This window comes from Apteryx mantelli, chromosome 7 (genome assembly GCF_036417845.1).
Source record: "Apteryx mantelli isolate bAptMan1 chromosome 7, bAptMan1.hap1, whole genome shotgun sequence".
Taxonomy (NCBI): Eukaryota; Metazoa; Chordata; class Aves; order Apterygiformes; family Apterygidae; genus Apteryx; species Apteryx mantelli.
The window spans coordinates 42,076,150-42,104,075 of NC_089984.1; the positions used below are offsets into that span (position 1 = coordinate 42,076,150).

The following is a 27,926-nucleotide window of genomic DNA, read 5'->3' on the forward strand; positions in this document are numbered from 1 at the left end:
CATAAGCACTAAAAGATGCAAAGAGTAACCCAGTAAGAAGAATTGAATGTAACTTGCACGTATATTTTTATAAACTTCAGAGGACTAAATTCTACAAGACACTTCTGTAAATCAACCCTTTGAACCTATTTCAGTACTTGCAGGTGCCATCAATGGCATTACAAATGCTACATAACTAACAACAGAGAAAGAGCCTGCGTTTGAGTAATAGATGTCACAAAACTGAAAAGATCTGCGCTCATTTAGGATGACCTGAGGACTCTATGTTTATCTGCATAATGGAATTGAACACATCATATATGCAAAAAATGCCCTCAATTTCCCAGAAACTTAATGCATTATAAGACCTGGACTAAATCCTGGTTACAGGAGACAAATCCAAGTTCATTGATAAGTATATCACTCTAAAAGAATGAATGTCAGCAAAGGGTAATTCTACATTGGGAGCACCCACAGCATCACAGGCTATTTCAGTTCTGCCCTCGATGGCATCTTGTTACCTGGCAAACAGCATTTCCCCACAGCCACGACTTTTTAAACATACAAGTCGAGCCAAGCACCCCTCAATGCCTACAGGAAACGCTTCTTGTCCAGCACTTTTCTCTCAAGGAGAAGACACATGCTTCAGGCTCCGGTCTAACACAACCAACATTACCTGACCTTCTACAGTTCCTGTGATGCAGTGATCTGGCACACATTAACCAGTGTGTGTCCCTAGCAGGGTGTGAGGATAAAAGCTGAAGCCAAACAGATGGTCCTCTAAAAATCTTCCCTAAAGTGTTCTGTGTACTAAAACATCACTTACCCAACTCTCATCAAACTTGGCTTGATTTTTAAGTCTCAAGCCAAGTTTGAAGAAAAATATTCAGCTGGGAACAAGTAGGGGAAAGAGTCTTTTTCCTACACTTGAATAATATAAAAATGAAACAATTTGGTTCAAACCTTACAAAAATTAAGAAAAATAGAACCCAACCCTTTTGGGTTTATGCCAGGCACTGGGAAAAGGTTGACACAAAATGCAAAGTTATGAACAAATGAAAGAGAGAATTGGAAAGGGAATTGGAACTAAGCATTAAGTATAACGGCCTATCAACACATTCTATAACGCACACAAAATTTCAGCAAAGACAGAAGTCACATCTGCACAGAATAGGGACAGCTATTGTTTGAAAGCACTCAGCAACACTGCACAATAGTTTGGGGTCCCGATTTGGTGGTCACACACCCACAAATACAGTTACTCATGAATAGCCCTGACTAGCAACAACTGCAAACTCAAAATAGTAGACATTAATTTTAGCAGCATGTGCAAGATTGGCAACAGAATACTATACCCAGCTAGCAAAGGAATGTAACTGGACACCATTAAAATATTCCAACTGGAAATTATCTAAACTTTCTGAATTTAACAAAAGATGCCAGGAGAACAGTTAACAACCATTAACTAGATAAATAGCATTGTACAGTTGCAAAAACCACCATATTTCCATAGCAACTTGTGTCCAGTATACCTACCCTATATTTTAAACGTACATCAACATAGAAAAGGTGTTTGAATGAGTATATGCATCTCTTCAAACTAGAAAGAGGCAGTAGCATTTCTAAACTAACACTACCATGATAAAATCCTGGTTCCAGTCTTTCAACTTCAGCTTGAAGTTAAAAAAAAAAAAAAACTATCTGCCCAGTAAATGATAGGTTTTCTCTCCAGAAGCAAAATACTACATTCATACTTGGAAGACCAAGATTCTTTAGATATAATTTGGTTACGTCTGATTTTAAAATTGGATTTTTCCTACCACTCTTTGAACCCATCATGCTCAACAATGCTTGGACATACCTATATGATTACATGTCCTTGAAAAAGTGTACCCTAATTGTATTTAAAATAAAACTAGGTTACAGCTAAGTAACTTTACAATATTTTTAGATGTGCTTCTAATCCTGCTGGTGAGCAGGATTGTGTGTTCACGTGACTAGTTTCAGCAGAAACAAGACTAGGCATTTTTGCTTCTGTTCTGCAAGACGTACTGCATGGATGGCCCTCAGCAAGAGAGTCATTAGCGTAATAATCATTCATGGCAGATTCTGAATGAGATATTCCAACAGATTATTGCAGCGACTCCTGGGGTAAATAAGAGAACGGTTTTGTCCTTAAGACGAGGAAGAAAGGGTATGCTGTACTAAATGATTAGCATGGTTCCTCAGGGGCTAATTGTTAAGCAAGAGTATTTACGATCACAGGATTGCAGAATGAGGGCTTTCATTGCAATGCAATTATCTATACAAAAAATAACTTTAATACTTTGGCATTTTTATATCCACTGCACTATTTATTTTTCTATATATTCTATTGCAAGAATAACCCTGGTTACAAGTACAGAGTGCTTCATACTTTTTTACTGCATTAAAAATGGAATAAAATGGAGGAACACTTAGAAATGAGTTGAAGAACAATAGGTCCTATTTAACTATCGAATACAACAGTATTTAACTTTCCTGCTTTTGATCAATATTTATGTGACAAGTTATTCATTACTCTTCTCTTCTAACAGTTTAACGCTGTTGTTCTTCCCACAGCCTGATCTGCACTTTTATGTATTTAATTTATAACAGTTTCCATGGAAAAGAAGTATTCAAAGAAAAAAAGTGCTGATACAGCATGTGGATCTTTCTACCAAACCACAAATCTTCTCTAATGTTCATCTTAACCAGAAAGCAATTCTGGGAAACAAATTAATGATATAAATCATATTATCATTACTCACATAAAGATACTCTGTTGTAACTCTTTCAGAAAGCTACAGTGAGTAGCTAAAAGAATCCTATGAGGAGAATGTCTGTTTCTAATTAAATGATCTAAAAATAGAATTGCACATACATCTCGGACCAAGCCATCTGTGTTATCTCGCTAAGATATGTTATTATATATCCACAATGATATCCCTTTCATCACTGCAGATAGTCAAAACTATGACTGGCCTTTCTCATTTAGGGTGAAAAAAAGGAAGCAAAATTTTAATCTAGACAAGATTTTTTAGAAGTCAGATGCATTGTTTTAAAATCTCTTTTCACATCTACCTCTGTCAATCATGAGCATGATTCAAAAGTGAATCCCTCAAACAGTGGCAGTAGTTAAGAAGGATTTCTCCATTAAAAACTTCAACTGTAGTAAAGAAAAATGTTCTAATGTTTATGTTTTTTTAACGGTTTTAAAGTTTAACTGTTATCTCCTTATACTGACAATTAAAAGAACAATATTAAAAAGTAATCTGGAATAAAACTGGATTAAAAAAGAGGGGTTATAAAGGTTAGGTAAGAGATTCTCATGACATCTTTGATAATAATAAAAGGCACAGGCAATGTGCCTCCCATACTCAAGCAAGAGACCAAGGAGATAGAAAACATCCCTTTTTTCCTTCTTGTCAGCTACCATACCACCAGCCAATGCCTGAGGGGGGAGCAAAAAAAAAAAAAAAAAAAAAAGGGAAAAAGGTAAAAAGGAAAAAAGGAAAAGGGAAATGGAAAGGAAAAAAAAAGGAAGGAAAATTTGTAAATGAGGGAAAGCAATTTATGGTTAGTCAGAGCCAGTAGTAAATGATCCCCTTGTTAGGGGAAGGGAAAGCAGAGTGTAAACTGTGACTCCCTAGCAATTCCCTCTGTGAACCGCTCACAATACTTGGGATGGTGCTTTAGGTGCCATCTCCCTGTTTACAGGCTCCATAAAATGCAAGGGTTTATGTTGAACAAAAACTTTCCTTAAAGTTCTTGCTGTCAGAGAATTTGTACCAGACCACAGCAAAACAGCCCCCAAACTGATGGAAAGGCAAATATAACAGGCAGATTTGTTTGATAAATTACAATCTCAAGCAACATATGTTAACCTCACCGAAAATATTATTTCACTTTAAGCTTCCATTTCTATCATCAGAAATAAGAATGCCACTTTACAATAAAATAAGTATTAATTTTAACCAAAGACCTCATTCATTTTTCATAAATTAGGTAAGTAACAATTTTAGACAGCAGACCCTCTACTAAAATATAAAGAGCGTACTTATAATAGCTATGATGTAGTGCAATCATTTACTTTCCCCTATAGCCTTCCAATTGTTATATACTTTAGAATAAAATAATAGGCAAAATGAAGACTAACCTTTGAATAAATGCCATTTATTGGTCTCCACTGTTCTCCATTCAGAAGGTGGGGAATTATTATTTCATAATCTTTTGATTGGTCCTTTGGCATCTGTTGTCTTGAGGATTGCAATTTACCATCCACATTCTCTCCTAGGTACAGTGGGAAGAAGCATTTCATGTTAGTAGGGAACAAAATCTGACAACATGAACCTTGTTATTTAAGGGATCTAGCAGTATTTTTCAAAAGGAAATAAGTTCAGGAAAGGAATTAAATGTTAAAACACAGCGGGTTCACACTGTCCGTGTCAAAACCTATACACATTTCTAAGAGAGCGGGGGTTCAGGGAGAGAAGCACTGAGGTTATTTCCACTTCTGATTAGATGGCATGTTTCTGTAACAGCAATTTAGACAAAGACTGCACGGCAGAACTAGTGAGCAGCTTGAAGGAACCGAGCAAACAGCAATCCCATATAGCATTTGAAATCCAGTTTTAAAACTACATGGATAATTCTTGTGCCTTTTACTTTGAGATGTACAAAAGTTGCTGTTATTTAGGAAGGCGTTTTCATATATTACTCTGACTGCTGTCTTTGTACTAAATAACTTCCCTGAATTGCTCTTAAGGGTTCCAGTCAGGATTCAGAAATTATGGTGATGGGTGCTGCACAAACACTGGGTGAGATAAGGTGCAGAGATACCAGGATGCAAAGAATATGGAGCTAGGATGCAACATTTTGGCAAAAATTTTTTGTGGAAAGTATTGGCACCAGCTAGTTAAAATGTCATATCAGAATCATACTAGAATTTGGACTTTTTTTTTTTTTTCATTGAAGATGATGGCAGATGGAAAGCAGGGGTGAATGCATTAGGTGGCTGGTTTTTCAGCATCATTATTAAGAGGCTAAGTAAGCTTCAGGGATTTAAAGGAGATAAGATTTTATCAGGACTGTGTTTCAGTAATTATGGTAAGAAATCAGCAAAAGCTTTGATCACTCTACTCATCCCTGTTCTCCCGAATCCTTCTTCCGAGAGAGTCTTGCTGGATCGGACTCAAAGCGCTGGTGGTAGGAGGGGGCACAGGTCCCATCAGGGTGTAACCAGAGCCCTAGTTTCCCCAGGATGAGTTAACCGTGCCGTTGCACAGTGCTGGCTCTCCCTAAGGGCAGGTAACGATCACAGGCTTCCCCTTATGTCCTTTCCATTTCTGCGGCTGAGTCAGTCGGTCTTCACATTTTGTGAATTTGAGTCACAGCATAAATATGATAGTTTTAATTTCCTTAAACCTCCAAGTTTATTGCACACAGTAGATCTACCAGTTTTAATCCCAAGTATTTGATTATCCCCCAGACACTTCTTAATGCACCATTTTACTCCAGTAAATACAGGAATGTGCAGTTGTGCTTCATTTTAACAAGTCTGGACTGTGTACAACAAAAGACTGAATATTTACTTATTTGAGTGGCTTCAGCATCTCTATATGGACATGCAAGGAGGTCATGAAGTACTGAGAATCCCTAAACATCAAGGATGTACATTCACATTAGCAAAAGAAACGTCAGGAAGAGAATATAAACTCTCACTGAAATAATGCTCTACTCCTACACAGTAAGATGACTTCAATTCATATTACAATGTCAAAAAGCTATTTGCATGCAACATTTATCAAGTATTTTTCCTCTCACCAAACATACTAATTCTACTGTGCCTGACAAAGGAAAGCGTTTTAATAAAACCTCACCATACAAGACCTGGAAATGGTACTGAGAATAAGCCTTAAACAGAAGGTAGGGATAGTGTTCAGATACCATGGGAAAGGCAAAATTCCTGTTGTATGCATCACACTCTTGGCCTACCATCCTGCTGAGCTCTCCTCCACGAGGACAAGTTCTGAATGGGTTTTAGAAATCCATCCATCCTTCATTAAAATGAAGAAAGGAACAGCTGACAATGGTCTAGCAGAACACAGGGTCATCACTTCGAGGTGATGCTCCAAACCCGACAGATGATGTAGTTCACCCACGTGTAAGATATCATTTCATCCATTTAGGAGAAAGAGCAAGGGTCTAATTAATATCCAGAGTAGCTAGAACCTCACAGCTCCTCATTCAGATTATCAAGCATGGAGTTCCTCTCACAGACAGAAATTTATGAAGCAAAACTCAGAGAAACGAGAAAATGTTGGCTCTAGTCCTGATTTTTTTCTTGGCTCACTAGAGCAGTCTCAAGTGTTTGAATTAAATGACGCAGGCCCTTCTTCCATTATTTTATAGGATTTGCACTCTGAAATTTTCGTGGTCTAAACTTTAAGAAACCCTACGAGCATACTTGCCCCCTGCAGACACAGTCGTCTACATCACTTCCATGCAGTCTTACTTAATGGAGTTTTACCTAGATACTGGGAGGCGTCAAAGTCTTTCTGGCATTCCTAGATGTGGAAGTTGTCTTTGTTATTAATTTGGCAAAATGTTAAAATCACAGCATTATCCAAAAAAGAAGGAGGGAGGGGGGAAGAAAAGAAATCTGCATTTGTGTACATATGTGCTATTCCCTCATTACATGGCATGGTCCAGAAAGCCCAACTGCTATAAAAATATCATGTGAAAAGGAACAATGGTTCAATTTTGTCACTCTTTCTTCCATTCTCTGGGATTATGTACATGATGAAGTGATACTTGTGCACGAAGGAGTACGGTTACAGTGAGTAAATTTTAATCTTGCACACATTTTTACTTACTTAAACACCAAAATTGCATATATAGCAGAAGTGTGGATAGTCTGGAGACAGAAACCAAGACAGGTTTATAGGGAGCAGTAATATCTTAATTGGAACAGATAATATATTTGTGGGAAAGAAAATAGTGAAGCTTTTGGGTACACAAACCCTTCTGAAACAACAGCATTTATAAAATACAAGATCAATTTCTGAGTAGGTTCTTTCCTTTAGCCAAATATTTTGCTGCATATCCGAATGTTTTCATTTAAATTACTGCATGTGATAGGAATCACAGCTTCCTGAAAGGCAGAGGGAGCACTATGGCTGAGTCACGTGGCCTCAATCGGGAAAGCACTTAAGCACATGCTTAATGTTATGCATCTGCTTAACTCCCAAGTGCCCTCAGTACGACATATGCACATTACAATTTTTTTTTGGTAAATCAGACAGTGATACTTCTCTGATTTAAGGCCATTACATTAATGTACTATGCATATTTCCGAAAGACTACAAAAAAAACCCAACCCATATAGCTGTGAGCTAAGCTTGAAATCACCGTTTAAATATAAAAGTAGGGGGAAGATAAAAAAGGTAAATCTTTTAAAAAGGATTCTGCAGACTGATTACAAAGCTTCAAAAAACAGCTTGTCAGAAAACAAGATATCACTGCTGATGAAGAGGAACCCCATATATTTATCTGAGACAGGGAAAGATGGCAGCGTCAAAAAGGCCTACAGAGCCCAGCTGAACAACAGGATACAGAGATAAGAAACATGGGTAAAGACAGACACAAAAAACAAGAAGAGAGTCAGGCTAAAAAAGGAGGATAGACATAACTGAAGTTGAAATGAGCAGGAAACCTTGAAAAAAAATGGGACAAACAGTCACGCAATCCCACACCAGCACCTAGTCTGAACAGCTGTGTTGGCTTCGGAGCAGATACAAAGGTGGGATGTCGCTGGCAACGTCGGAAAGCTGAAGCAATGCCTTCTGTCACACGCGGCCCCAACCTCAGACCACTGCTGTAAACACCAAAGAAGCCATCCCCGTGAGGAAGCACGGCTGTAAATCTACCCGTCTTCTGCAACCGAGCCCCTGTTATCCCGCAGCTGTCTCCCTTCCTGGCAGCTGGAGCGAGCGCAATGCTTTCCAAGGGTAAAACATACTCCCCTATGGTATCTGAGCCAAGTCAGAATGGCCCAAATGGATGAGTGATAATAGCTAGTTCCTGAGTGCCCCAGTAAGATACGAGGTAGTTTCTTGCACATGGACTGCACAAAACACTCCTGTGGATGTGTGTCCCCCCCCCCCGACCCCCCCCTTTTTTTTTTCTTAAGGTTTCACTTCCTGATGTCTTCTGCTGATTACGGGCCAACATCTCAGAGAGGGTGCCTCAGAGGACCACCAGGAAAAGAGGTGCGTGACCACACCGGAGACCTCTGCTCACACAAGGTTTTCATGTCCTTGGTCAAGTCCCTCGAGCTCTCGGTGCCACAGCTCTTCATGGGGATGGACGCACGGATATCTCCTCTCTGCTACTCTTCATCTGTGTTACCAATTTTGATTACGGATTTTTTGAAGCTGGAAACATTAGAGCTGTTTGCATTACATTAATGATGAGGCCTCCTCTCTATGGGGACTTGTGGTATCACAGCAATACAAATAGTGTTATAATTGAAATCAGAGAATTTAAATTTTGGTTGTGTGATGAGGGGGCGGGGGGGAAATCAGGCCATCTGTACTACTAGAAATCTTTATTGGACACACATTTCCTATCTTTTTTATCACATGCACCTACTCATTCACCTGCTTATTTTCCATTTCACTGAAATTCTGCCCAGTTCTTTCCAACGCAAGCTTGTCTCCCCTTTTTTCACATGAAAAAACTTCACAGTCAGGTCTCGCTGTTTTCTATTTTCAGCCTGCACTGAAGGTAACTCTTTTGATCCACAAGCTCATGCAGTGCTCCTTTATTCTGTTTTCAGTTATATAAAAGATACTTTGTACAAAGAGCAAGATGAGTAGATGTTATCTATCAGCGACTTTTGTGCAGCTTAAATATTATTCGTCTGCAGTGTATTTCTACAACTGGTCTTCTTCACACAGTAACATGCAAGGACTTGTTTGCAAGTAGTTACGAGTGGTTTTCATCTTTTCACTTCGTATTTCAGCTCCTCTGAGCTCTGTGCAAAATAAAGGCTTAAGCATGCAGTCTGACATCTCTGTTTAAGGGCCGCTGCCTCCTGAGGAAGCCCAGATCCACTTCGGATGCTCATTTACTTAAAATTAATAAGCTTTCAGTCAGGCAGTACAGTTTATTTGCCTTTACGATAAACAGAAAGGGGAACGCTCTCAGAGCTGAATGGGCTGAGATAAAACGGACTGAAGTGAAGGGAAAAAAAAAAAACAGCAAAAATGTGATTCCTGCGGAAGGGCTGGATTTTCTTTTCCACACGGTTTCTACTCCTCGCTCTCCCAGACACGGCGGAGGAGCGAGGCCCAGACCTGCACTGCCCTATAAACCCGTCGCACCCACCATTTATTTATAATAAAGCTGGTGTACCTGTGGTTTGGAGGAGGAGAGCCTCTGCACCGCCATGTCGGGGAACAGGATCCCCCCGTCCCCCCCCCCGTGCCACCATGTCAGGAAGCAGGTTCCCTGCTGCGCCGCCATGTTGGGGAGCAGGATCACCTGCCCCCCCCCCCCCCCCCCCGCACCGCCATGTTGGGGAGCAGGATCCTCCCCCCACCTGCACCGCCATCTTGGGGAGCAGGATCCTGTCAGGCCCCGGGGCCCTGCCTGCCTCATGGGGCCACCCGGCCCAGCCCTGCCCTGCCAAGTTAAATTTATTAATATAATGATAGTGCCAATTATAATATGTCATAATAAAAATTAAAAAAAACCGCTGCATACTCTTGCAGTCGACTTCTTATTAGCTCGGAATCATAAATTACTTTTTACATTAACCGTTACCCATCTAAGCAGTGGGTTGGGCCTCTCCACAGAAATCTAGTAAAATTAGTCCCTTCATGGCCCGCCTTGAAAATAATGCTGTTATTTAAAAGAGCCACCTTACTAGACACCAAGTTTTACTCGTTTCCGCACTCCTCCCACCATTCCCAAACCCAACACCTCAGGCATTTAACTTCAAGTAATTTTCGAAAAACAATTAATTCCATAGATCATCTCAGGCATGGACCTTGTCTTTCCTTCACGCTGCAAAAATCACTACTCACGTGCCAAATTTTTCAAACATCCAAAGTCAGCAAAGGTCTTTGATGAGCCTGAGGATGAGCAACAGCGAGATGACTCCACGCGTTTCTGAATTTAATTTTCTGTTCTTTCTGCTTCTAATGAAGAAAGATGCTCTCTCCCCAGCTTGACAGGTCTGTCAACTTCAAACTAACCTGTGTGTGATTTTGTAGCATGTCCACTTGATCTTTCACACTGCTCGGCTTCATGAGAAGCGACTGCTCAGATGAGAAATATGAGTTTATGACACACTGATGGCCTTTAACTAAACAGCATTAAAAACAGGCTTTTTAATATTTCAGTTTTATAATTCTAAGATCTCTCTCCTGTCATCACTTGTTCTTGCATGAGTTATTCCTTTTCTAAATCCAATTCTGCTGATGAAATAATCTGCAATGGGAAACAGCCCTCCTAACCCTCCCCCACGAAAACCCGTAAACTCGCTGGAAAACGTCATGGGCTCAACATTTTAATGTGAACATGGGAGCTAAAGCTTAAAACTAAAGGTACTGCTGCTATTCTTCTCAGCCGAAGACTGCTGAGGTCAGTGTCATTGCGTGGCCAGCTGAACAAACTAATGACACATCTTAAAGCAAAAAAAATAAATAAATAAATAAAATAAAAATACGGAGAGAGAGGAAAAAAAGAAAAATAAAAATGTTCATTGTAGAACATACCCCCTAAGCAGTTGAATCATCTTAATCTTCAAGCTTCTGTAATACAACTGTTGGAAGGCTCTAAGTCTGTGCACAATAAAGTGCTTTATTCAGGGAACCATATGACTCCATCAGTCATTCAAGCATATGTTTGGCACAGATTGAAAGTGAAAAGCATAGCTAAGTCAAATATTTCAAAACTGAACTTGTCTTTCTAACACACATGGTTTATATATTGGTGTAATATCTATATAACTTTTCAGTTCTCATATACGGTAATGTCATGGCTAAACTACAAAATGATGTCTTTTGCACTAGGCAGCACTGCACTTCTTGGGAGTTCACACATGCCAAAAAGCAATCTACTAGAAAATTAAAAGGGAACTATCATACTTGACAGGTCCTCAAGAAAACCTTAAAAATAGCTTTTGTTCATTTTGGTTCCTGAAAATCTATTTCTGAAATCAGGATGCTACAAATTCTTTGCTAGATAGCGGCACCGTAACAAATCCAGGACAGCGAGGTTCATTTCAGTTGTGTGCCCGATACCGGCCTTCTCTTCTGTTTGCAGATGAAATATTGCTCATCATAGAGAGTTACTCCTGCTGATTCAAATGCGATTAAAGCAATCTCACAAGAGCACAGTGTGATTAAAGCATAAGTAATGCGAGAAGGATTTCGGCTCTCATTATACAAAATGCATATTGAAATGCACTCAAGGAAAGAAGCTAGTATATCTCAATATCCTCCCTGTTCTCAAGAACAAAATATGACAAGTGGAGTTCTGAGAACATTTGCCATTGAATGGAGGGAGGGGGCAGGGAGACTACAGAACATTTCAAATAGTGAAAACTAAGCTTTATTATCTTGTATAGCATATATGCATATGCTATATTTGGGAAACAGCTGTCCAGTCTCATTTGTGATTTTGTTTTGTTTGACTGAGGAATTACTATTCAGGACCAGTCCAAGGACAGAGTTCTGATTTTTTCTAGATAGAACATTTCAAAATTTGAGAGAAATAAATCAGAGAAGTTTTAAAACAAGAGTGCATTTCAACGCACTAGGCTATGCGTATGTATTGAGCAGTTCCCTCCCACAGAAGGACTCAATGCTTGGAGTTCATAGGGGAAGGGGTGAATTCTAGATGCAAGACTCAAACCCAAGGCAGCTTTGGAAAGGAAGCAGCAAACAGCTTAGGAGAACCTCTGTTCTCCTACTGCAAATCCTGTCTTACGTTTGCTTCATTTCCAAGGGGTGGTGCTGCCTTACAAATTGTCCCAGTCATTCTTTCTTATGAAAACAAGCAGGACAGGACTAACAACACGTGAGGAATATCAACAGAAGTTGGGGTTTGCCCCCAACAGAACGATCCTGTGCTCCCTCTTTCCATGTCTGCCACTTCCAGACATGAGGAAAGGGGTTGTTAGGTGAGCAGGGAGGACGAAACCAAAATTAACCCAGTTTCAAGTAACAGGCCAAGATATTATACCCAACTCATGCCATTAGGACACCAAAGCAGACAGTGAGGTGATTTGTGGTCTCCTGCCAGCTGACAGTATGCCTGTTCTCTGAGAGTAGCACACTCCCTTTTACAAAGGTGTTTCCAAGATGCCATAGTGAAGGATGCCCTGTCCTAACTCAGCATCGTCATTCTGTTGCATAAAGCTGTCCAAGTATGGAGAGTGTCCTGGCAGCTGACAGCAGCGACATTTCTGCACTGCTTCCCCCACGTCCCCCTGAAGGTGCTTCAGGAATACCAGAGCATTCCTCTCCAGCTCCTCCCCTCCAAACAGGCTCCTTTCCTCTCAAAACTACTCCCCAAAATACAATTTCCTCTCAGTCTTATAAAAAGTGCTACTCGATCCTTTTTAACAGCCTTCCCCACTGAGTTAAAGGAATCCTTAGCTTAACAGCATCATGGGATGTTCCTTCCCATACACAATATATGATCATCAATGAAAAAAAAAAAATATCGAGTGAGAGTTTAAATTGTGCTTTTCACATGCATGCAGATCATTCATGCAGATGTTCTCTGGGAAATCACACTTAAAACAGAGCAAACCCAGCTGAAGCAAATTTCAGTATTAACTTCGGTAAATGCGCACGGGAAACCTTTTGCAGTTCTTTCCCAAGTCTAGCAAATGAGCTATTGAGCTGGATAGCTAATATCTACCATGCGTTTTTCTCTGTATGGGGAATACCTGCTACTGGCATTACACAGCAGCAGAGAAAGCAAAATTAACTGCACCTGTACTAACATAAGCTACTGGTGAAGTCTGTGTCTTCCTACTTCTTGAAATGCAAATGAAAAATTAGTGAAAAATTGGGGTTACTTAATGCTCTTGCAGCCTCCTGTCCTACTCAGGTTTACGTGTGTAACCTTACAACAAATGTCACCATAAGCACAAGATCTGTCCATAACTCTTGATTTTCACAGGTTTTTTCGGGAGATCTGCTACAAAAATATTGAACATTTCTTTTTATTGTTTCCTCAGGGCAGGGAGAACATCCAGGACATCTTCCCATGCCACTAAAGCAGCTTTGCTCACCTAACCAACACACGCTTTGTTCCTTTCAAGCAGGTTTTAGATGGATAGCACAGAACCTTAAGTTAACACCTAGATTTACAAATGAGCCAAATCCACGGCGTTGAGACAATGTATCCCAACCGAGCATCAGACCCATAAACTAGGAATATACACAATACAAATTAAATAGACAAGCTCCTTCTTTCTTAAGTGTAAAGATTTTTTTCTGTAATAACACTGCACCTCCCCCTCAAAAGCAAGTGTTTACGCAGAGTCTCCCTCCAGTGGGATGCATTTTCCTCACTTAAGAGGCAATAGATGAACAAGTAAATAGTATTTCAGTTGAAATGTTTAGATGGTGCTTTAAAAGCTGTGACAAAATGCAAGAACTGTGGTTAATCTGAATACAGCTTTACGACCTCCAGTGCAATGGAACAGGAGTCAGATGCGGATTGCTGTATCCTTCCCTATACATGACAGAGACCAAATTCTATTCCCAGCTTTAGCTCTGACACCTCAGCGCTCTCAACGGGAGAACACAGAGTTATAGAATAATGTAGACTGAATAACTCTCTTCCTCATATATTTTAATCATTGAGCTAACAGAGGATCTTAAGCGTGTTATGAAATTAATGGGTACATACAGACAGCACTGATGAATAAAGGTTATTTGCGATGCCCAGCTCCATGCAGAGTCAGGCCTGTATGCTCACCTCACTTATTTAATGGGGAGTTAAGACAAAGTCAGGGATTTCTTTTTCTACATAACTGAATCAAAACAAAATTCCATAAACATTTGAATTTGGTAACATTTATATTCTGAAAATATTCTTTCAAAGGTAGGCAGTCACACATGAAGTCTCTTTCTCCTGCTTCATCAGCTGTTTTCAGATTTGAGAAAAGTTTAAACAGAAGCAGAGGAAACAGCAGACTTTCACCATTGTCAGAAAAATGTTTTTCACTTGATGTGGCTGATGTATACTATTAGACCATATTTCTAATGACTGATACTGTTCCTCTTAACAAACATCTCATAGAATAAACTAGTGGAAGATCCTTTTGTGCCAAGTCCTGCATCCAGCTTTTTATGCCTCACTGTATATTATCCAGCATGGTTAACAGCCCATGAAATGTTCCACTTCTTGCCATATTAGATCATATATTTTGGACAAGAAAGGATGTGTTTATCCAATCTATGGTTTCGTCATGTTGACCTTTGGGATGGACCAAAAAAAAAAAAAGTTTCTCATTCTAATTCCAAATCTGGGAGAACAGCAACACCATTTACACGCAGCGTAAAAAAGTTAATGAAACAACATGAAGTAATTTAACAGAGGAGTCAGCATTTCTGATTAAATAATGCAGTTCATCGAGTCATTTTCTGAGACACTGATGCTAACTGGATATCAACACATTTTCAAACTCTTATGTGACACTAAATAGCTAATAGCGACAACATTTCTTCATTTCACCAAATACTACTAATCCTACTCCACTGTTTGTGAAGTGGGCAAAAGAAATTGGCCATTGGCAAAAAGGAGGTAATGTCAGAGCAAGAACTAGAATTCACGGGGTCCAAATGCCTAGTACTGCGTTTCCTGAACTACGTGGTGCTCCCTGCTGATAAGACTGCTTGATTAAGTCGTATCACTACCGACAGACTTCCTTATACTCTTACCGCACAGTTTACATGACTATCAAAGAACAAGGCTTCATCTCCTTTCCTCAAAGGAAAATACCCCATGTGTCATTTTTCACTGTGCATTCCTAACACCAGCCTTCCACGGACCTTGTGCGCTAGTTCCAGTGCTGTTGTACTACTGGCTACAGACTGGGTCTCAATTAATAGATTTTGAGGTAACTCTGCAATTTAATATCATGTATTAGACAAGATTTTACTTGAGAATTTCAGCATTAAGCTTAGTAACACAGAGATATCCTAATCCTGACAAGTTCACCAGCCAACCTACCATAAAAGACAATCACAAGCTTAAAAATCTGGCTGAGAAAAGAAAAATACCAAAGAGGGCATAAAAGCATTATTTGGAGATTTCTTTTTCTGGTGTGCACATGCTGGAAAGGTTAAGATAGTCATGGATGACAGACTAGTCAAAGTCACAAACTTCACCAGATCATTAGGCACTTTTCAGCCAAGTGTCCAAATTGCACTGGGGAGAAGGGTCAACATCCTGGAGCACGGGGTTCAGAAGAAACAATACCTTTTCTCAACTATCATGTGACCCTTTAATTAAAAAGATAAAAAATTAATACAATGGAAGCACTTTGCTCTGTGTTAACCATCACCAAAAGGGATCATCCTTTTGCACTGCACTGTCCTACCAAGAATCATCTGCAATCCTCTAAGAGAAGTTATTAAGTCATGCAGTTTTCATTTAACCCTTTGTAGATTTGTCCTGAAGACTCAGCAGGGGCTAACAGAAGCTTCTGATTGTGCGGGTGCGACTTAAGCCTTTAATATTACAAAGTTTTGGAGATGAAGTGCATTCGTCCTATCAGTAATCTGAAAGGGCTACTTGTGTTACAATGAGCACACAACATGAAGAACAAAATCTGAGGTGGCATAGAGTAAAACATAAAAACTTGTAGAGGGAAAGAAGCCATCAGAAAAAGGGATTAGAGAAAACCAAAAATCCCTCCAACAGGATTAGCATGAAGAGCCTGACCTCTTAAGCTGGATGGGATGCTGCGCGAGAGGTAGAGCCGAAGAAAGCCTGCTGGCATGGAGCCTGGCCACATTAGTATTACAGCATTTCAGTCCTAAATTGTAAACACCACCCCTTGAACTGTCATTTCTCCATTTACAATGACTCTCATAGGAAAAAAAGTCAAGGCAAAAATTGCCCAATCAGCCCTCAAACACAAAGTCTCTAATAGTCAAATTCCCAGGTGCCGGGCTTGGCAGCAACAGCATCAGAAGCAGGTTTGTCGAAACCCCGTGGACGCACACGTACAGGCTGCGCCATCGGTCACCCTGCTGGCTCCGCGCTGGCAGGGGACTGAAGGTGTCACGTTGCCTGCTTGACAAACAGAGCTCGCTGCTGGCGATTTACACGTAACACTGGAGCCCTGGGAAACAAGCGATACTGCCCAAAAGGATGCACATGAATACTAAGCGAAAAGAAGCCCAGCTGGACTCCTTGGACAATTTGCACTGGCAATTCGAGATATGTTAGAGCACAGGGACCGCTAGTGATAAATCTGTCAGGATTAGGAGATCTGAACAAGCCTGGTGAAGAACCAAATAAGCCATTACATGAATTCGGCCTTTTTAAAGCAGAACTTCATGATCGATAGCATCAGCCTCAGTTGACGGCTTCAGTGAAAGCACCAGATAAACCTAACTCTGATCTGCAGCCGTCACTCACATATCATTAGGGAAGCGCCACCGGGGCGGCCTCAGTGCCACGAGCAGGCTGAAACACAGTCGTCCATCCCTAGTTAGAAGATGCTCTCTGTGGCTGGATGGCGACCTTTCCAAAAAGCTCAAGGAAAACAGGAGATGAGCGGCTTGACAAAACACCACCAAACAAACCGGCGGCTCCCCAGCAAGTGGGAGGGTTAACAATGTGAGCATAATGTGAAGAGTGGGCATAATATTCTCAGCTGGTGGATTTTGGCATGGATCTAGCGAGCCCTCTGGACAGTAGCAGCAGCTCATGCCAGGCTGTCTGCAGGGAAGCTGATAGGGGCAATCATCAACCAGGAAGGTGATTAGACACAGACTGTGAATATCCGCCACAAACTCTGGAAAGAAGACAATACTTCAGAGTGGACTCTAAAAGACAGATTATGCTGGAGAGATCAGTTTTAAAGTGAGAGAAAAGGAAAGATATCTTTTTCTGTAATTTATTTTCATTACCGCCAACGCAGTTGCAATCGGTAACAAAATGTCTGGCAGAAAAGTTACTTTAGTTTAAGGTAAAGAATTTTGGATGGAAATTTTAGGATTTTTTTCCCCCTCTGCTGTTTTTCCAGCTAACACCTAATATCTAAAAGAGACTTAAAAAGTTTCTCCCAAACACACTGTTTTGAAGTGTGCCTTTACACGCTCCCACTTTTGTTGTCTCCCCTGTAAATACAGGAAGGCCCTGACTCTGCAAAAAGCTTACATACATGTTGAATAAACTGATAAGATTACATCCCATCCTATTAGTCATTATTCTCCACCAAGAAAACAAAGCAAAATTAGCTTTGCTATCTTGTTGAGGCCAGCATTTCAGCAAGTTTCCCTTTTTGTTCATGATGGTCCTTTTAGTCAGCAACCAAGAGCTAGCAGTTTTGGAAATTCAAAAATGCAATTGTAAAACCATAAGTATTGGCAAGGGAACTCATACTAAGAGTAGCAGGCAAAACTGTTTTCAAGTTGCCTCATTCATAACCTCTTCCTTTTAATATTAGAACTGTTACAAGGGCAGTCCCGGTTATGCATCTCTGTTGCCTTTTAAAACAACTGTGTTTCAATGCCAGTTTTCAAGGCACTTCATAACTTACACTTCTGCCTTAATCACTCAGCGTGTAAAAGCAAGGATGCCCTGGCAGTACCTTAAATTACTAACACCATTAAGGGCGTCTATTACTCGGCATGCGACATGGTGTTTGGGAAGTATCAGGCTTCCCAAGCGACAGGGCAGCAGCTCGGGCTGGTGGGTTCCAGCAGCTGAAGCCCACGGAGGAAACCCGCACCGCCGGAGGAGGACGGGGTGGCTCCAAGCACGGCCGAGCCTCTTGTGCCGGCAAAGCTGAACTCAGCCAGGAATAAGTTGCAGTAGCAAAGCCAGCCGAGAGTTGCAAAAGCCGAAAGTTGCAAAGCTTCAAAACAGCAGAACAAGGTTTGTGCCAACACAGCCAAGAGGACTTTTCCTTGCTGGCTGCTTCGCTGGGTCCAGAAGCTCATGGCTGTAACTTTCAGCACCTCTGTGACCAAGAAAGCACATACACTCTGGCAAATCAAAAGCTGCTCTCTACTTCAACAGAGAAAAAAAGATTAAAATATCGGATACTTGCTAAGTACTCCGGCTAGAGGTAGCAAAGGAGCAAATTGTATACATATTATGGAAGGAAGAGGAGGTGGAGAGAAGTAGCATGGCAAAGGGAGTTTCAAACCAAAAATCCAGCTGGGCTGCAAGGGTCAGCAAGTGCCTCCATCGCTCAGGTTTAGGCTGCTACTGTAACGATGGTCAGCTGATGTAAGCTCTATAGTGAGCTTGCTTAATCCGTGCAAGCAAAACCTTAGAGCCTGAGCTCAGCTCTTTGAACGAGAACATTGACACCACCTGCTCCAAGAAATGCTGTTTAAAGTCAGCTGGAGCGCCCTCACTGTAAACACCCTATCTTGATTGCCTGGTGTAGCAGGTCTTTTGTAACAGGCCAGCCTGACAGGAGTTCCTCTCCCACTTACTGTTCCTCTCCACAACTGGTGTGCCAAGTCCAAGCCATCTATGGCTAGCCCTTTGACTTTATTGCAGGGACAACTACTTCGGGGTGTGTTCCTTTCTTCATTTCTGCCACAGGGGAACGCTGGGAGCCCCTTACCGGGGCACACGGTCGCGCGTACCCTCGTCTCAGCATGCCTTGACCGTGTGCTGCAGCTTTCAGCAGAGGAGGGTCAGGGCTGCAGCAGTCTCTGCACTCGGAGCAGCCGGTGCCCGCTGCCTCGACCCGCAAACGCCAAGGGGAACAGTCACGGAGCAGCAGAGGACCCAATTTCTCTTCATCTACCCCAAAACTTCTGCAGCCTTTTACCTCCCAAATGCTGATTTGGCATAAGGGAAGAAATACAAATGCAGAGCAGAAGTTAAAACCCCTCACAAAGGCAAAGCGGTTTCAACTTCAACTCCTATTAATCCATTAACGCAAATCCTAGGTGCTCCCTTGAACTCTACTACGTGCCCTGTCTACCCTAGGATTTTAATGTGCTAGCTAATATATGACAAATGTACACCTTTATCTTTTTCCTAGCAAATACGGCACCAAAGTCCCAGTGAAAGTCACTGTGCATAAATTTAGAGACAAGCAAACATTTACAAGGTTTTAAGTTACAATGAAAAAAGACACAGGCCAAGGATTTGCAGTGACACACACACACACTCTTATCAGTGCTGTTAAATATATTTATATGATAGAAGCTCCCTCCCTCTCTCAGATGCAATATGCATTGTCAGCTGCTGCTTAATGAAGGGGACAGGCCCAGGGCCCTCCGGTGATTCCCGAGTAAGCCATAAACTTGCTGTACAAAGAAGGGGACAAGTCATTTCATCATGCCATACTCAGTTCCCCTGTCTGTACCACTGGTATTGCAGAGCCAGGCAAGTGCTGCAAAACATCCTTAAAACTGAAGCTGGTTCTCCCTGACCTCACTTTGCATGAACGTAGTAGCGAATAAAATTTAATTTGGCAAGGAAGCTTTTACCATCACTATTTGTTCTTTTCTTCTTCTTTTTTTTTTTTTTTCCTTCCAGGAAAAAAGCCTCCCATGTGTTGCTCGCCCAGCTGGCAGTACCGGCTCGCAGCGCCGCGCTCGCCGCCGAGCTCAGCCCCTGCTCCTTGGTGGCTGCTGCCAGCGGGGACCGAGGGGGCAGGACGGGCCCGGGACCCGGGGGCAGGAGGGGGGGGGCGCGGAGCCCCCAGCGCCGCGCAGCGCCGCGCGCTCCCCCGCGATGCCCCGGCGCGGAGCCCCGCGGAGGCGGCGCCCGGGCCGCGGCGGCGGAGGCCGCGGCGGGAGGGGGGCAGCGGCGGCGGCGGGGAGGGGGCCCGGAGCAGCTCGGGTGGCCCTGGGCGCCCGGGGAACCGTCCCCGCTGGGCCGAACGGCTGCAGGGGGTTTTCCCTTAAATTTATTTTTTTCGCTTGTCCCGTTAAAATGGAGCGTGGAGTGAGAAAGTATCTTAAAAAAAATATATATATATATATATATATATATATATCGTTAACTTACCTTGAGCTCTGGATGATGCTAAAAAGAGCCAGCCGAGGCTCAGCAGCAGCATGAAAATCTGGGCCGGGGGGTGCGGAGGAGGGAAGCGCTGCTGCTCTGCATGGAGACGCTTTGACATCTTAGCCCAGACTGAAGGAGACAAACTTTCATCAGCTGGGGCTGGAGAGCAGCACCATAATATACAGTTACAGAGAGGAGCGAGCTGGGACTCAGGATGTGAGAGATTTCCTGCATGCAGTTAACTCCAAAACCCCTCCTGCGCCTGCATGAGTTGCTGATGAGTTGGGCTTTGCTTTCTTAGGGGAGAAAAAAAAAAAAAGTGTTTTTTTTTTTTTTACAGAGGGGTGTTTCTTTTTTTTTCTTTTTTTTTTTCTTTTTTTTTTTTTGGCAAGGGAAAAATACCGCGTTGACCGTTGCACTAAACGAGCAGCCCGCCGGCGCTGGCCCGCGGGAGGCATTGCGGCTCGCGAGCGGCAGCGGGCAGGGCCCGCGCGCTGCCCGCGCTCCCAGGTCGCCTTACAATGGAACAAATCATTGTCCGCGGCCGCCCCTCCGCGGGGTCCTACCGCCCGCCGCCACCGCGCCGCGGCCGCCTGCGCGGGGGCCACCGGCGCCGCCGCCTCGCCCCCCCCCCGCCGCCACGACGCTCTCCCGGAGCCCCGTCCCCTGGAAAGCCATCTGCGTGCGTTAGAGCCCGGGGGTTATTTATCGGTTTCATAATTATTGCGGAGTTATTTCTGGTGCCTCTGCTTTATTTTATATTGTGTGTGCTTTTTCTTTTCTTTTCTTTTTTTCCCTTTTCTTAAATACGCCCACAGCGTTGCCAGATGCATTTTTTAAAATCTTCCTCATTCAAATTATCGTTACCGACTGTCTGGGAGAATAACCAAATGCAGATTATCTAATCTGTAACGTACTGCTGAAAGGCATATAATGCCCGCAGTGATGTTTCGCAGAATGCCCTGGAGCAGTAAAAGGAAAGGTCCCAATCCTGTAAACCCTCGCAGAACTGTATTGTGCGGTTTCATTTTTAATTCAGTAACAGTCTTTCCAAATCTAGTAACTTGGATATTGATTCTTAATTCTGTCTCTTGATCCAATGTTCCTCACATGTGAAACAGTTTGCAAAACTGGCCTAAATATGTGTCTGTTCACCAGCAGACACAACAGTAAGGCAATCTCATTGAAAAACTGGATTTTGGAAACTGATTCTCATCCGTTCTGGAGCAGAGGCTGGTGAGTGTTCGCAGTGCTCCAGGCTATGCCCTTCTCCACGCGGGAGGATGCACGTGCCCTCTGCTTGACCGCAACCTCAGTCCGTGCTTTTCACGCGTCTTGCGAGACGCCACTGTTCCCAGACCGGAGCTGGGGCACAGTTACTTCCTCAGGATAACAGCTACCTTGTCAGCTGGGTCATCGGATCACAAGTAGACTTGGAAACACCGCTGGGGTCAAGAAGCACAGAGAACAGGCCTGCTGATCACCTGCTTTTCTCCAGGATTAGAAAGTACCTTTTCTCCCCCGTCCCCGTGACCTCTCCCCCCAGCAGCGCAGGAATCCCTTCCAGGTGCTCGGTGTTGCCAGCTGCTCCTCCATTTACCTCCGAGGTCTCCTCTCGCAGCACACACTTTCTTTAGCAATACTGTGAAATTACTGATGGTGGGAACGTGAGACACGAGCAGCGCAGGCGTCTGTCCCAAGCAACGCTCTCCGTGTTTGCACGTTCTCAGTTTGTACCCAGGACTGGCATCCCGTCCTGCGCATTTTTCAGATGCATCCAAACTACATAACTGTAATTGAAACCCTATAGAAACTGTTTTGTAAGAGAAAACATTGCTGATTAGTCATACTATTCTTATTACTACTCTACATATCTTTTAATGTATTTGTGTGAGTAACCGCTTTCATTCTTCTGATTATCCCACATGTTTATATTTTCTCTGGATTTAATATAATTATTCAAAATTCTGTTTTGCTTTGCAAAAGGATGATTTCGGTATGGTAGTTTAGATGAGAAAAAGATTGGGAAATACTGGGATAGCAGAGAAAAATTATGGGTACAAAGAATTCACCACATCCCCTTCCCAGTAAAACTCTGTCCTTCTGAGCTGTCAGTCTTATCCTGCCTATAGCCTTATCCTGCATACAGCTTTAAATACGTAAATGCTAAATTCTCCTACTTCCCCCCTTTATCAGTTTCATTGTGACAGCAAAAGTTGGCAACATTTCATCCTTTAAAAAATAAACAAACTAAAGAACTACATCGACTTTGCTTACTAAGGAGATATTTACTCCACATAGCACACTGGTTAAAAATGCAAAAATTAAAACAGAAGACTCTTGTGGCAGGCCGCCATAAAAGCCATGTAGTCATTTTTGTTCTTTGCAGGGCTTTTCCCATTGAAAAAATCAGTCAGAAGGAAACTAAAGACTTCTAAATACAATTTTGGTAATCCCAGATGACTTTTCACTTAAGTGGTAGTATTTTGAGAAACAATATTCACTAATAGAGAATGTGGAGACAATTATGTCTTCGTCATTCACTAACATCAATGAACTAGATATTATCAAAGTTCCTCCTCCTCCCCCAAAACTTAACAACAGAGAACCTTTGCTTTCTACCACATTCATTTTATGGGCTTGAAGTTGATAAATTGATAGTTTATCACAAAAGAACCCCAAATACTTCATTAATGACATCCATAAAGGAATACTACTAAACTGCAGTTACTGCTGGCTGTGGAGAACAGCAGTGCATTTTCACAGCAGTTTCACAACTATTTTGAGAAAGAAAAAAAAACGGGGAAAAAGCAAAGTCATTCTGAAGTAGCCCTACTTCACTACTATGTGCCCGAGAGAGGCCAAACCTCGCCTTTTAACTTCTCATGTCAAACCACCTCCCACAATTAGTTTTACGAGACGTGGTTCATCCACTTCAGAAGAACAGGGCTGAGTTGCCCCTGCAGGAAATGAAAATTGCATCCAGGTTGCGGGGCTACTTCAAAGGCAGCCACAACCCTGATCCTCCAGGTTATTCCCCGCGGGCAACTGGCTTTCAGTTCCCCCTTTTCCCAGCTTTCTTCTTTAGCAGGGTCAGAGGAAGGGGGGTGTCTGTGTGGGTGCATGGGGTGTCTCTCACTGTATCTGGGGGTTTCTTTACCTTTGTATCTTTTGTTACTGTTTCTTTGTGCTTTTTTTCATTTTTTTTGTCCTCCTTATCTTCCCTACTATCTCCAAGTGTTTACTTATTCCTTACTTCATCCCACTAGTAGTTTTTTCTCTAAGGCGTGCGCTCCCTTCTCTGCCAGTTTAGGTTATCCTGCCATAGCAGCAGTATATTGAACAGCTAATGCTCTCCTCGCTCTCAATTTTTATCTCCTTGAGAAGGGGAAACCTGACAGATCGCTGTTTCTTTTCTATTTGTATAGACAGAGAGCAGTGTGCTGGTAGCTTAGCTGGGCCTTTTTTAAAGCACTCAGAGGCTTTAAGGCTGAGCCTTGGCTGTGTAGTAGCGGTGTAATCACACCCACCAGCTTGTCCCTAAGCCTTCTGCCGACTCCTGCTGTCTTCTCACCTGCAGCTGGTCACTGCAGATTTGCACTGGGAGAGGTTAATAGAAGTCAGGGAGAAGAAAGCAAGCCACAAGCCCAAACCTCCGGGCCATGGATCCCACTGCTGTAGTGCTTCTGGACTTGGAGATGTGTCGGTGAAACACCTAACCCTAACTGGGCTAGCCGTGACTGCGAGTCACTCGTGGGAAGCCCTTGGTGACAACCCCTTCCCTGCTGCTACAGGAATGGTTTCCCTGCATTACTTCCTAGCCTGAATTAAACGAACAGTGGTAAGCCACAGACAGCTGAAGGAGAATTTCAAGAAAAGAGGTTCTGGTAAGGAGAAAACACCTCAGTAACACTGCTCTCGTGCCCTCCTGGATCAGCCATGATCTCCTTTGTATACCAGAAACACCCCCTGTAATCACAACATCAAGTTATATCCATAAATCCAAGTCCTTTTATTCCCATATGTGCCAAAACGCACGAGGACTTGCCTGGGCTTAGCTATAGGGATCTGCAGTTTTGTGGCCTCCGGGCTGAAGTTTTGGGTCCTTAGAGTAAACAAAACAAAAGCAAAAAACGTTTTCCCTTTGAAAGGCTGGGTGTCCCCTCGCCAGCTGCTGAGACTTCATGTCGCCGCTGCTCCTCCACTTCATTAACTCTCTGCATTATCAAGATCCTGCTGAACTGTGACCGCGGTGGTGCGTTACAGCGTTCTCTAACCACCAGGCGCAGATACCGCCTCCTACAACGGGACCCCTTAGCCGCGTAGCTTTGCAATAGGCCTCCATCACAACGTTCGGACGTAAAATAGCCCGCTTCCCAGAACAGCGGCTATCAGCTAGGCCCACCGACATAAAATACTGGTTTTACTACGCTGATTTAAATAGTCCACTGTAAACGCTGCAGAGAAGCTGCATTCTACAGGTTTGCTAGTCTACGGGAACCAGTTTCCATCCTCGGTATCTTTAGGGATCCTGCGCTTCAGCACGCTTTGCTGAGACCGCACGCTCTTCTTTAATCAGTGCTGTGGTCCAAACCAAGCCATCAGGCAGCCTACGGAATCCACGGCAAGGACAGCGATCTTACCTTAGTACTGCCAGTAAATATATTCCTACCTCCCTCTGCATTCGGTTTCTTCCCTGTTGTGCACAAGATCAGAAACGTGCTCATAAAGTTGGGTCTTGCTGAGCGGAGACCGTTTCTCTCGGAGGCGTATCTGAGAGGCGTTTGAGGAAACACGGTCCTTGTAGAGGACCTTGATGCTTCTGGGAACTGCTCCACGGGACCCACAGGACATAATACTGAGTTCATTTCGTTACTGCTCGCAGATCGTAAAAATTGAAATGGCCCAAAGTATACATTTTTTAAAAATTTCTTCTGCATTCTCAGTGCAGAAGAAGCAAAGCCAACATCTAGTTTATTTGAATGCTAAAGCATTACATTCAAATATAAGTAAAGCTGGCACAGCCCTCCTGGCATTATTTATACACTTACAAACTGAGATGCAGTAATTTTCATCTGTCTCAGAGTTAAAACCTAATGTGGAAAAGCGAGCCCTGCTCCCGACCATGGCCAGGCTCCGTGGGCCGCCCGCTCGACCTGCCCCTCGCCGCAGCGCCAGCCCCTTCTCTGCAGCAAAGCAGGGGAGCGCGCTCTGCTTTCATGCGGATTGAGCTCTACGTAGCACTCCATAGGAAAAGGCCACGGAGCTTGTTGCAGCCTGCTGTAACAGGGCCAAGGGTGAGAAAGCCAAAAGGCTGCAGCAAGAGCAAACACCGAAGCCCAGCGCTCCACGGACAGAGGCCCTGGACGACAACAGCAGCAACCCCCAAAATTCCTTGGAGGTTTGAATACCAAAACCCAAACCTCACGCGCTCCCTAGCTATGTTCTCTTCCTGTAGCAGAAACCCACGGTCAGGAGAACGCAGAGCGCTCCAGCGCCGGCAAAGAGCCTTTGCCCGTCCCCGGCGCTCCCGCTCGCAGCCCGCGGCTCCGCTCGGCCCCGGCGCCGCTACCGTCGGGAATGAACAGTCTGAAAAAATTGCCCTCTCCTCTGATTTGGTGCTCTGCCGTCGATCGACCCCTATTTATTATAATGAGGAGGAAATTCATCCACGTGGGAAGAAGCACCATGATTGTTCTGCCCATCAGCCTGCGACAGAACCAGAAAAACACTGGAAATCTCCAAGCAAGAGTTATTTACACCTGAGTTCTGGACATCTTCGATCCTCTCCCTCCGACAAACAAGCACCCAGCACCCACCTGCATAGCTCCCTGTTCTTCCAGGGTGGAAGAAACCCCATTTTATGTTTTCCTAGTCACCTCTGCAGTCGTTCTGAGAAGTGATAATTCTCCAGCAGGACCCTTGGATCGGGCAGAGCAGTTCTGAATGCACAGCAGGAAAGTTTCCCTTGCTAAGAATCCTTTAAATATGACAGATAACCCATTAAATATGTTTTTCTGTCTTCAGACCAGACTCTGAGAATAAGCACTTTGACCTGTTATTACAAATTTCCCCGTCTCCCTGAAAACAAAAGAAAAAAGAACCCAATTTTTTACGTCTCACAAGGGGATAGTATTCAGCTGAGACAAAGTATTATGAAGCCATATATTTTTATGGTGCCTGTCTGGCCCTCTGCAACCACAAAACAATGCAGCATACATCATCATAAACACTGGGCCGTCAATTAGGCAGACAGCATACTTCTGGGCGGTTTTAAAGAAAAAATGTATTTGCAGTGGGAAGATCAAAAAAAATCAATCATCCTGTGGTACATATCAGGGGAGAATTAAATCAGTTAGGTCTCGATCCCACATCAGTTATGAAAGGAAGCGTGAAACGGAGTTGCTTTTCTTACAGGCTTTTTCTGATTGTTGGATTCTGATGCAAAACTTCCGTCTGCTCTGGGTCACAGACACAGCAAGTGAAATCTCGCAAAACTAAAACAAATTCAAGTAAAATGTTGGCTTTGTAACATCAGCTGATAGTATTAGATAGAACAGCCAACCCATAATTATGTATCTTTCATGCAGTTTAACTCATGTCATTATATAATTAGATTTAGACCAGCCAGCCCTCAGAGTTATATTTTTACATAATAACAAACACAAAAATTATATATGTGCTCTCAGTAGCATTACAAGTTAAGTATATATTTGGCGACACTTTACAGTAAGTGGGTATTCATTACTAATTCCTTTGGTATTCATTGTAATAACATTAGTCACAAAGAACTAATGTGGATATAATATTTAAGTACTGGTTTATTTCTCTATAAATCAGCAGCGTAGGATACACTGGTAATTCCCTTTCACTGCCATCACTGAAACGCTGTTGAAGACCACGCTGCCATCAGTGCGGGGGTATTTTAAATACCCCGTTTTACTGCCATTAGTGGCACGGCCCTGGGCGGGTAGTCCCCAGGCTGCTTGGAGGTGACACAATTTAAGAGTGCAGATCAGTAACAAAACCAGACCTCTTCTGTTTTTCTGTCCTGAACACATTTTTTTTTTCACTTTCTGCCCATATTTATATATTACGATTCAGCAAAACGATTGCTGGGAGACCTTTCTTGCAGACACCATTATCAGGTAATCTTCTGATTAGCCCAGCCTGGACACCATCCAGCGACCACCCTTTGGTCACCTTCTTTACTTACTTTCCCCTCCTCAGCCCACAAGGGGATACAAAGCGTTCACTTATTTTAGTGAACACAAAGTTCTAAAAAAGAACAGAAGCGTGAAATAAAGCCGAAAAGTCTCCCCCTTCTTCAGCCACAACTTGCAAAGCTGCAAGAGCTCACAGAGTTACATATGAACTCATGTCTAGTCCTTGTAAGACACTGTTGAAGATAAAAGCATGTAAAACATGAAAAGTCTAAGAATACATCATTGCGACCGGTTTCTAAAAAAATCTCTGCAATTAGGGCTTCTTTTTTATATTCCTGTCTATGCGACAAGGACCCTTAAGCAGTTTATTCCACTTTTCCTATTTACTAATTTTATCTAATTGAGTGTACCATGAGCACATTTGTACATTTCCCTCTTTTTTATCATTCTGCAGCTGCTAGGCAGATGATACACCTCATTATCTCATTCTGTGGGTCATCTAAAATGGATATT

General features: G+C 42.8%; 1 protein-coding gene across 4 annotated transcripts in view; it reads right to left on the reverse strand.

Annotated features, from left to right (window-relative positions):
* The window catches only part of ADAM12 (ADAM metallopeptidase domain 12), a 197,094-nt gene extending 176,595 nt beyond the window's left edge, over positions 1-20,499 (reverse strand). For all 4 annotated transcript variants that reach the window (XR_010884767.1, XM_067300374.1, XM_067300376.1 and 1 more), the window contains exons 1-2: positions 20,248-20,499; positions 4,157-4,290 (exon numbers count right to left, since the gene is read on the reverse strand). Coding sequence is in view for 3 of the 4 variants with exons in the window: in XM_067300374.1 (XP_067156475.1) it covers positions 4,157-4,290; positions 20,248-20,365 (252 nt within the window). In the remaining variant the exon portion in view is untranslated. The remainder of the gene's footprint in view (positions 1-4,156; positions 4,291-20,247) is intronic.
* Positions 20,500-27,926: the final 7,427 nt, after the last annotated feature.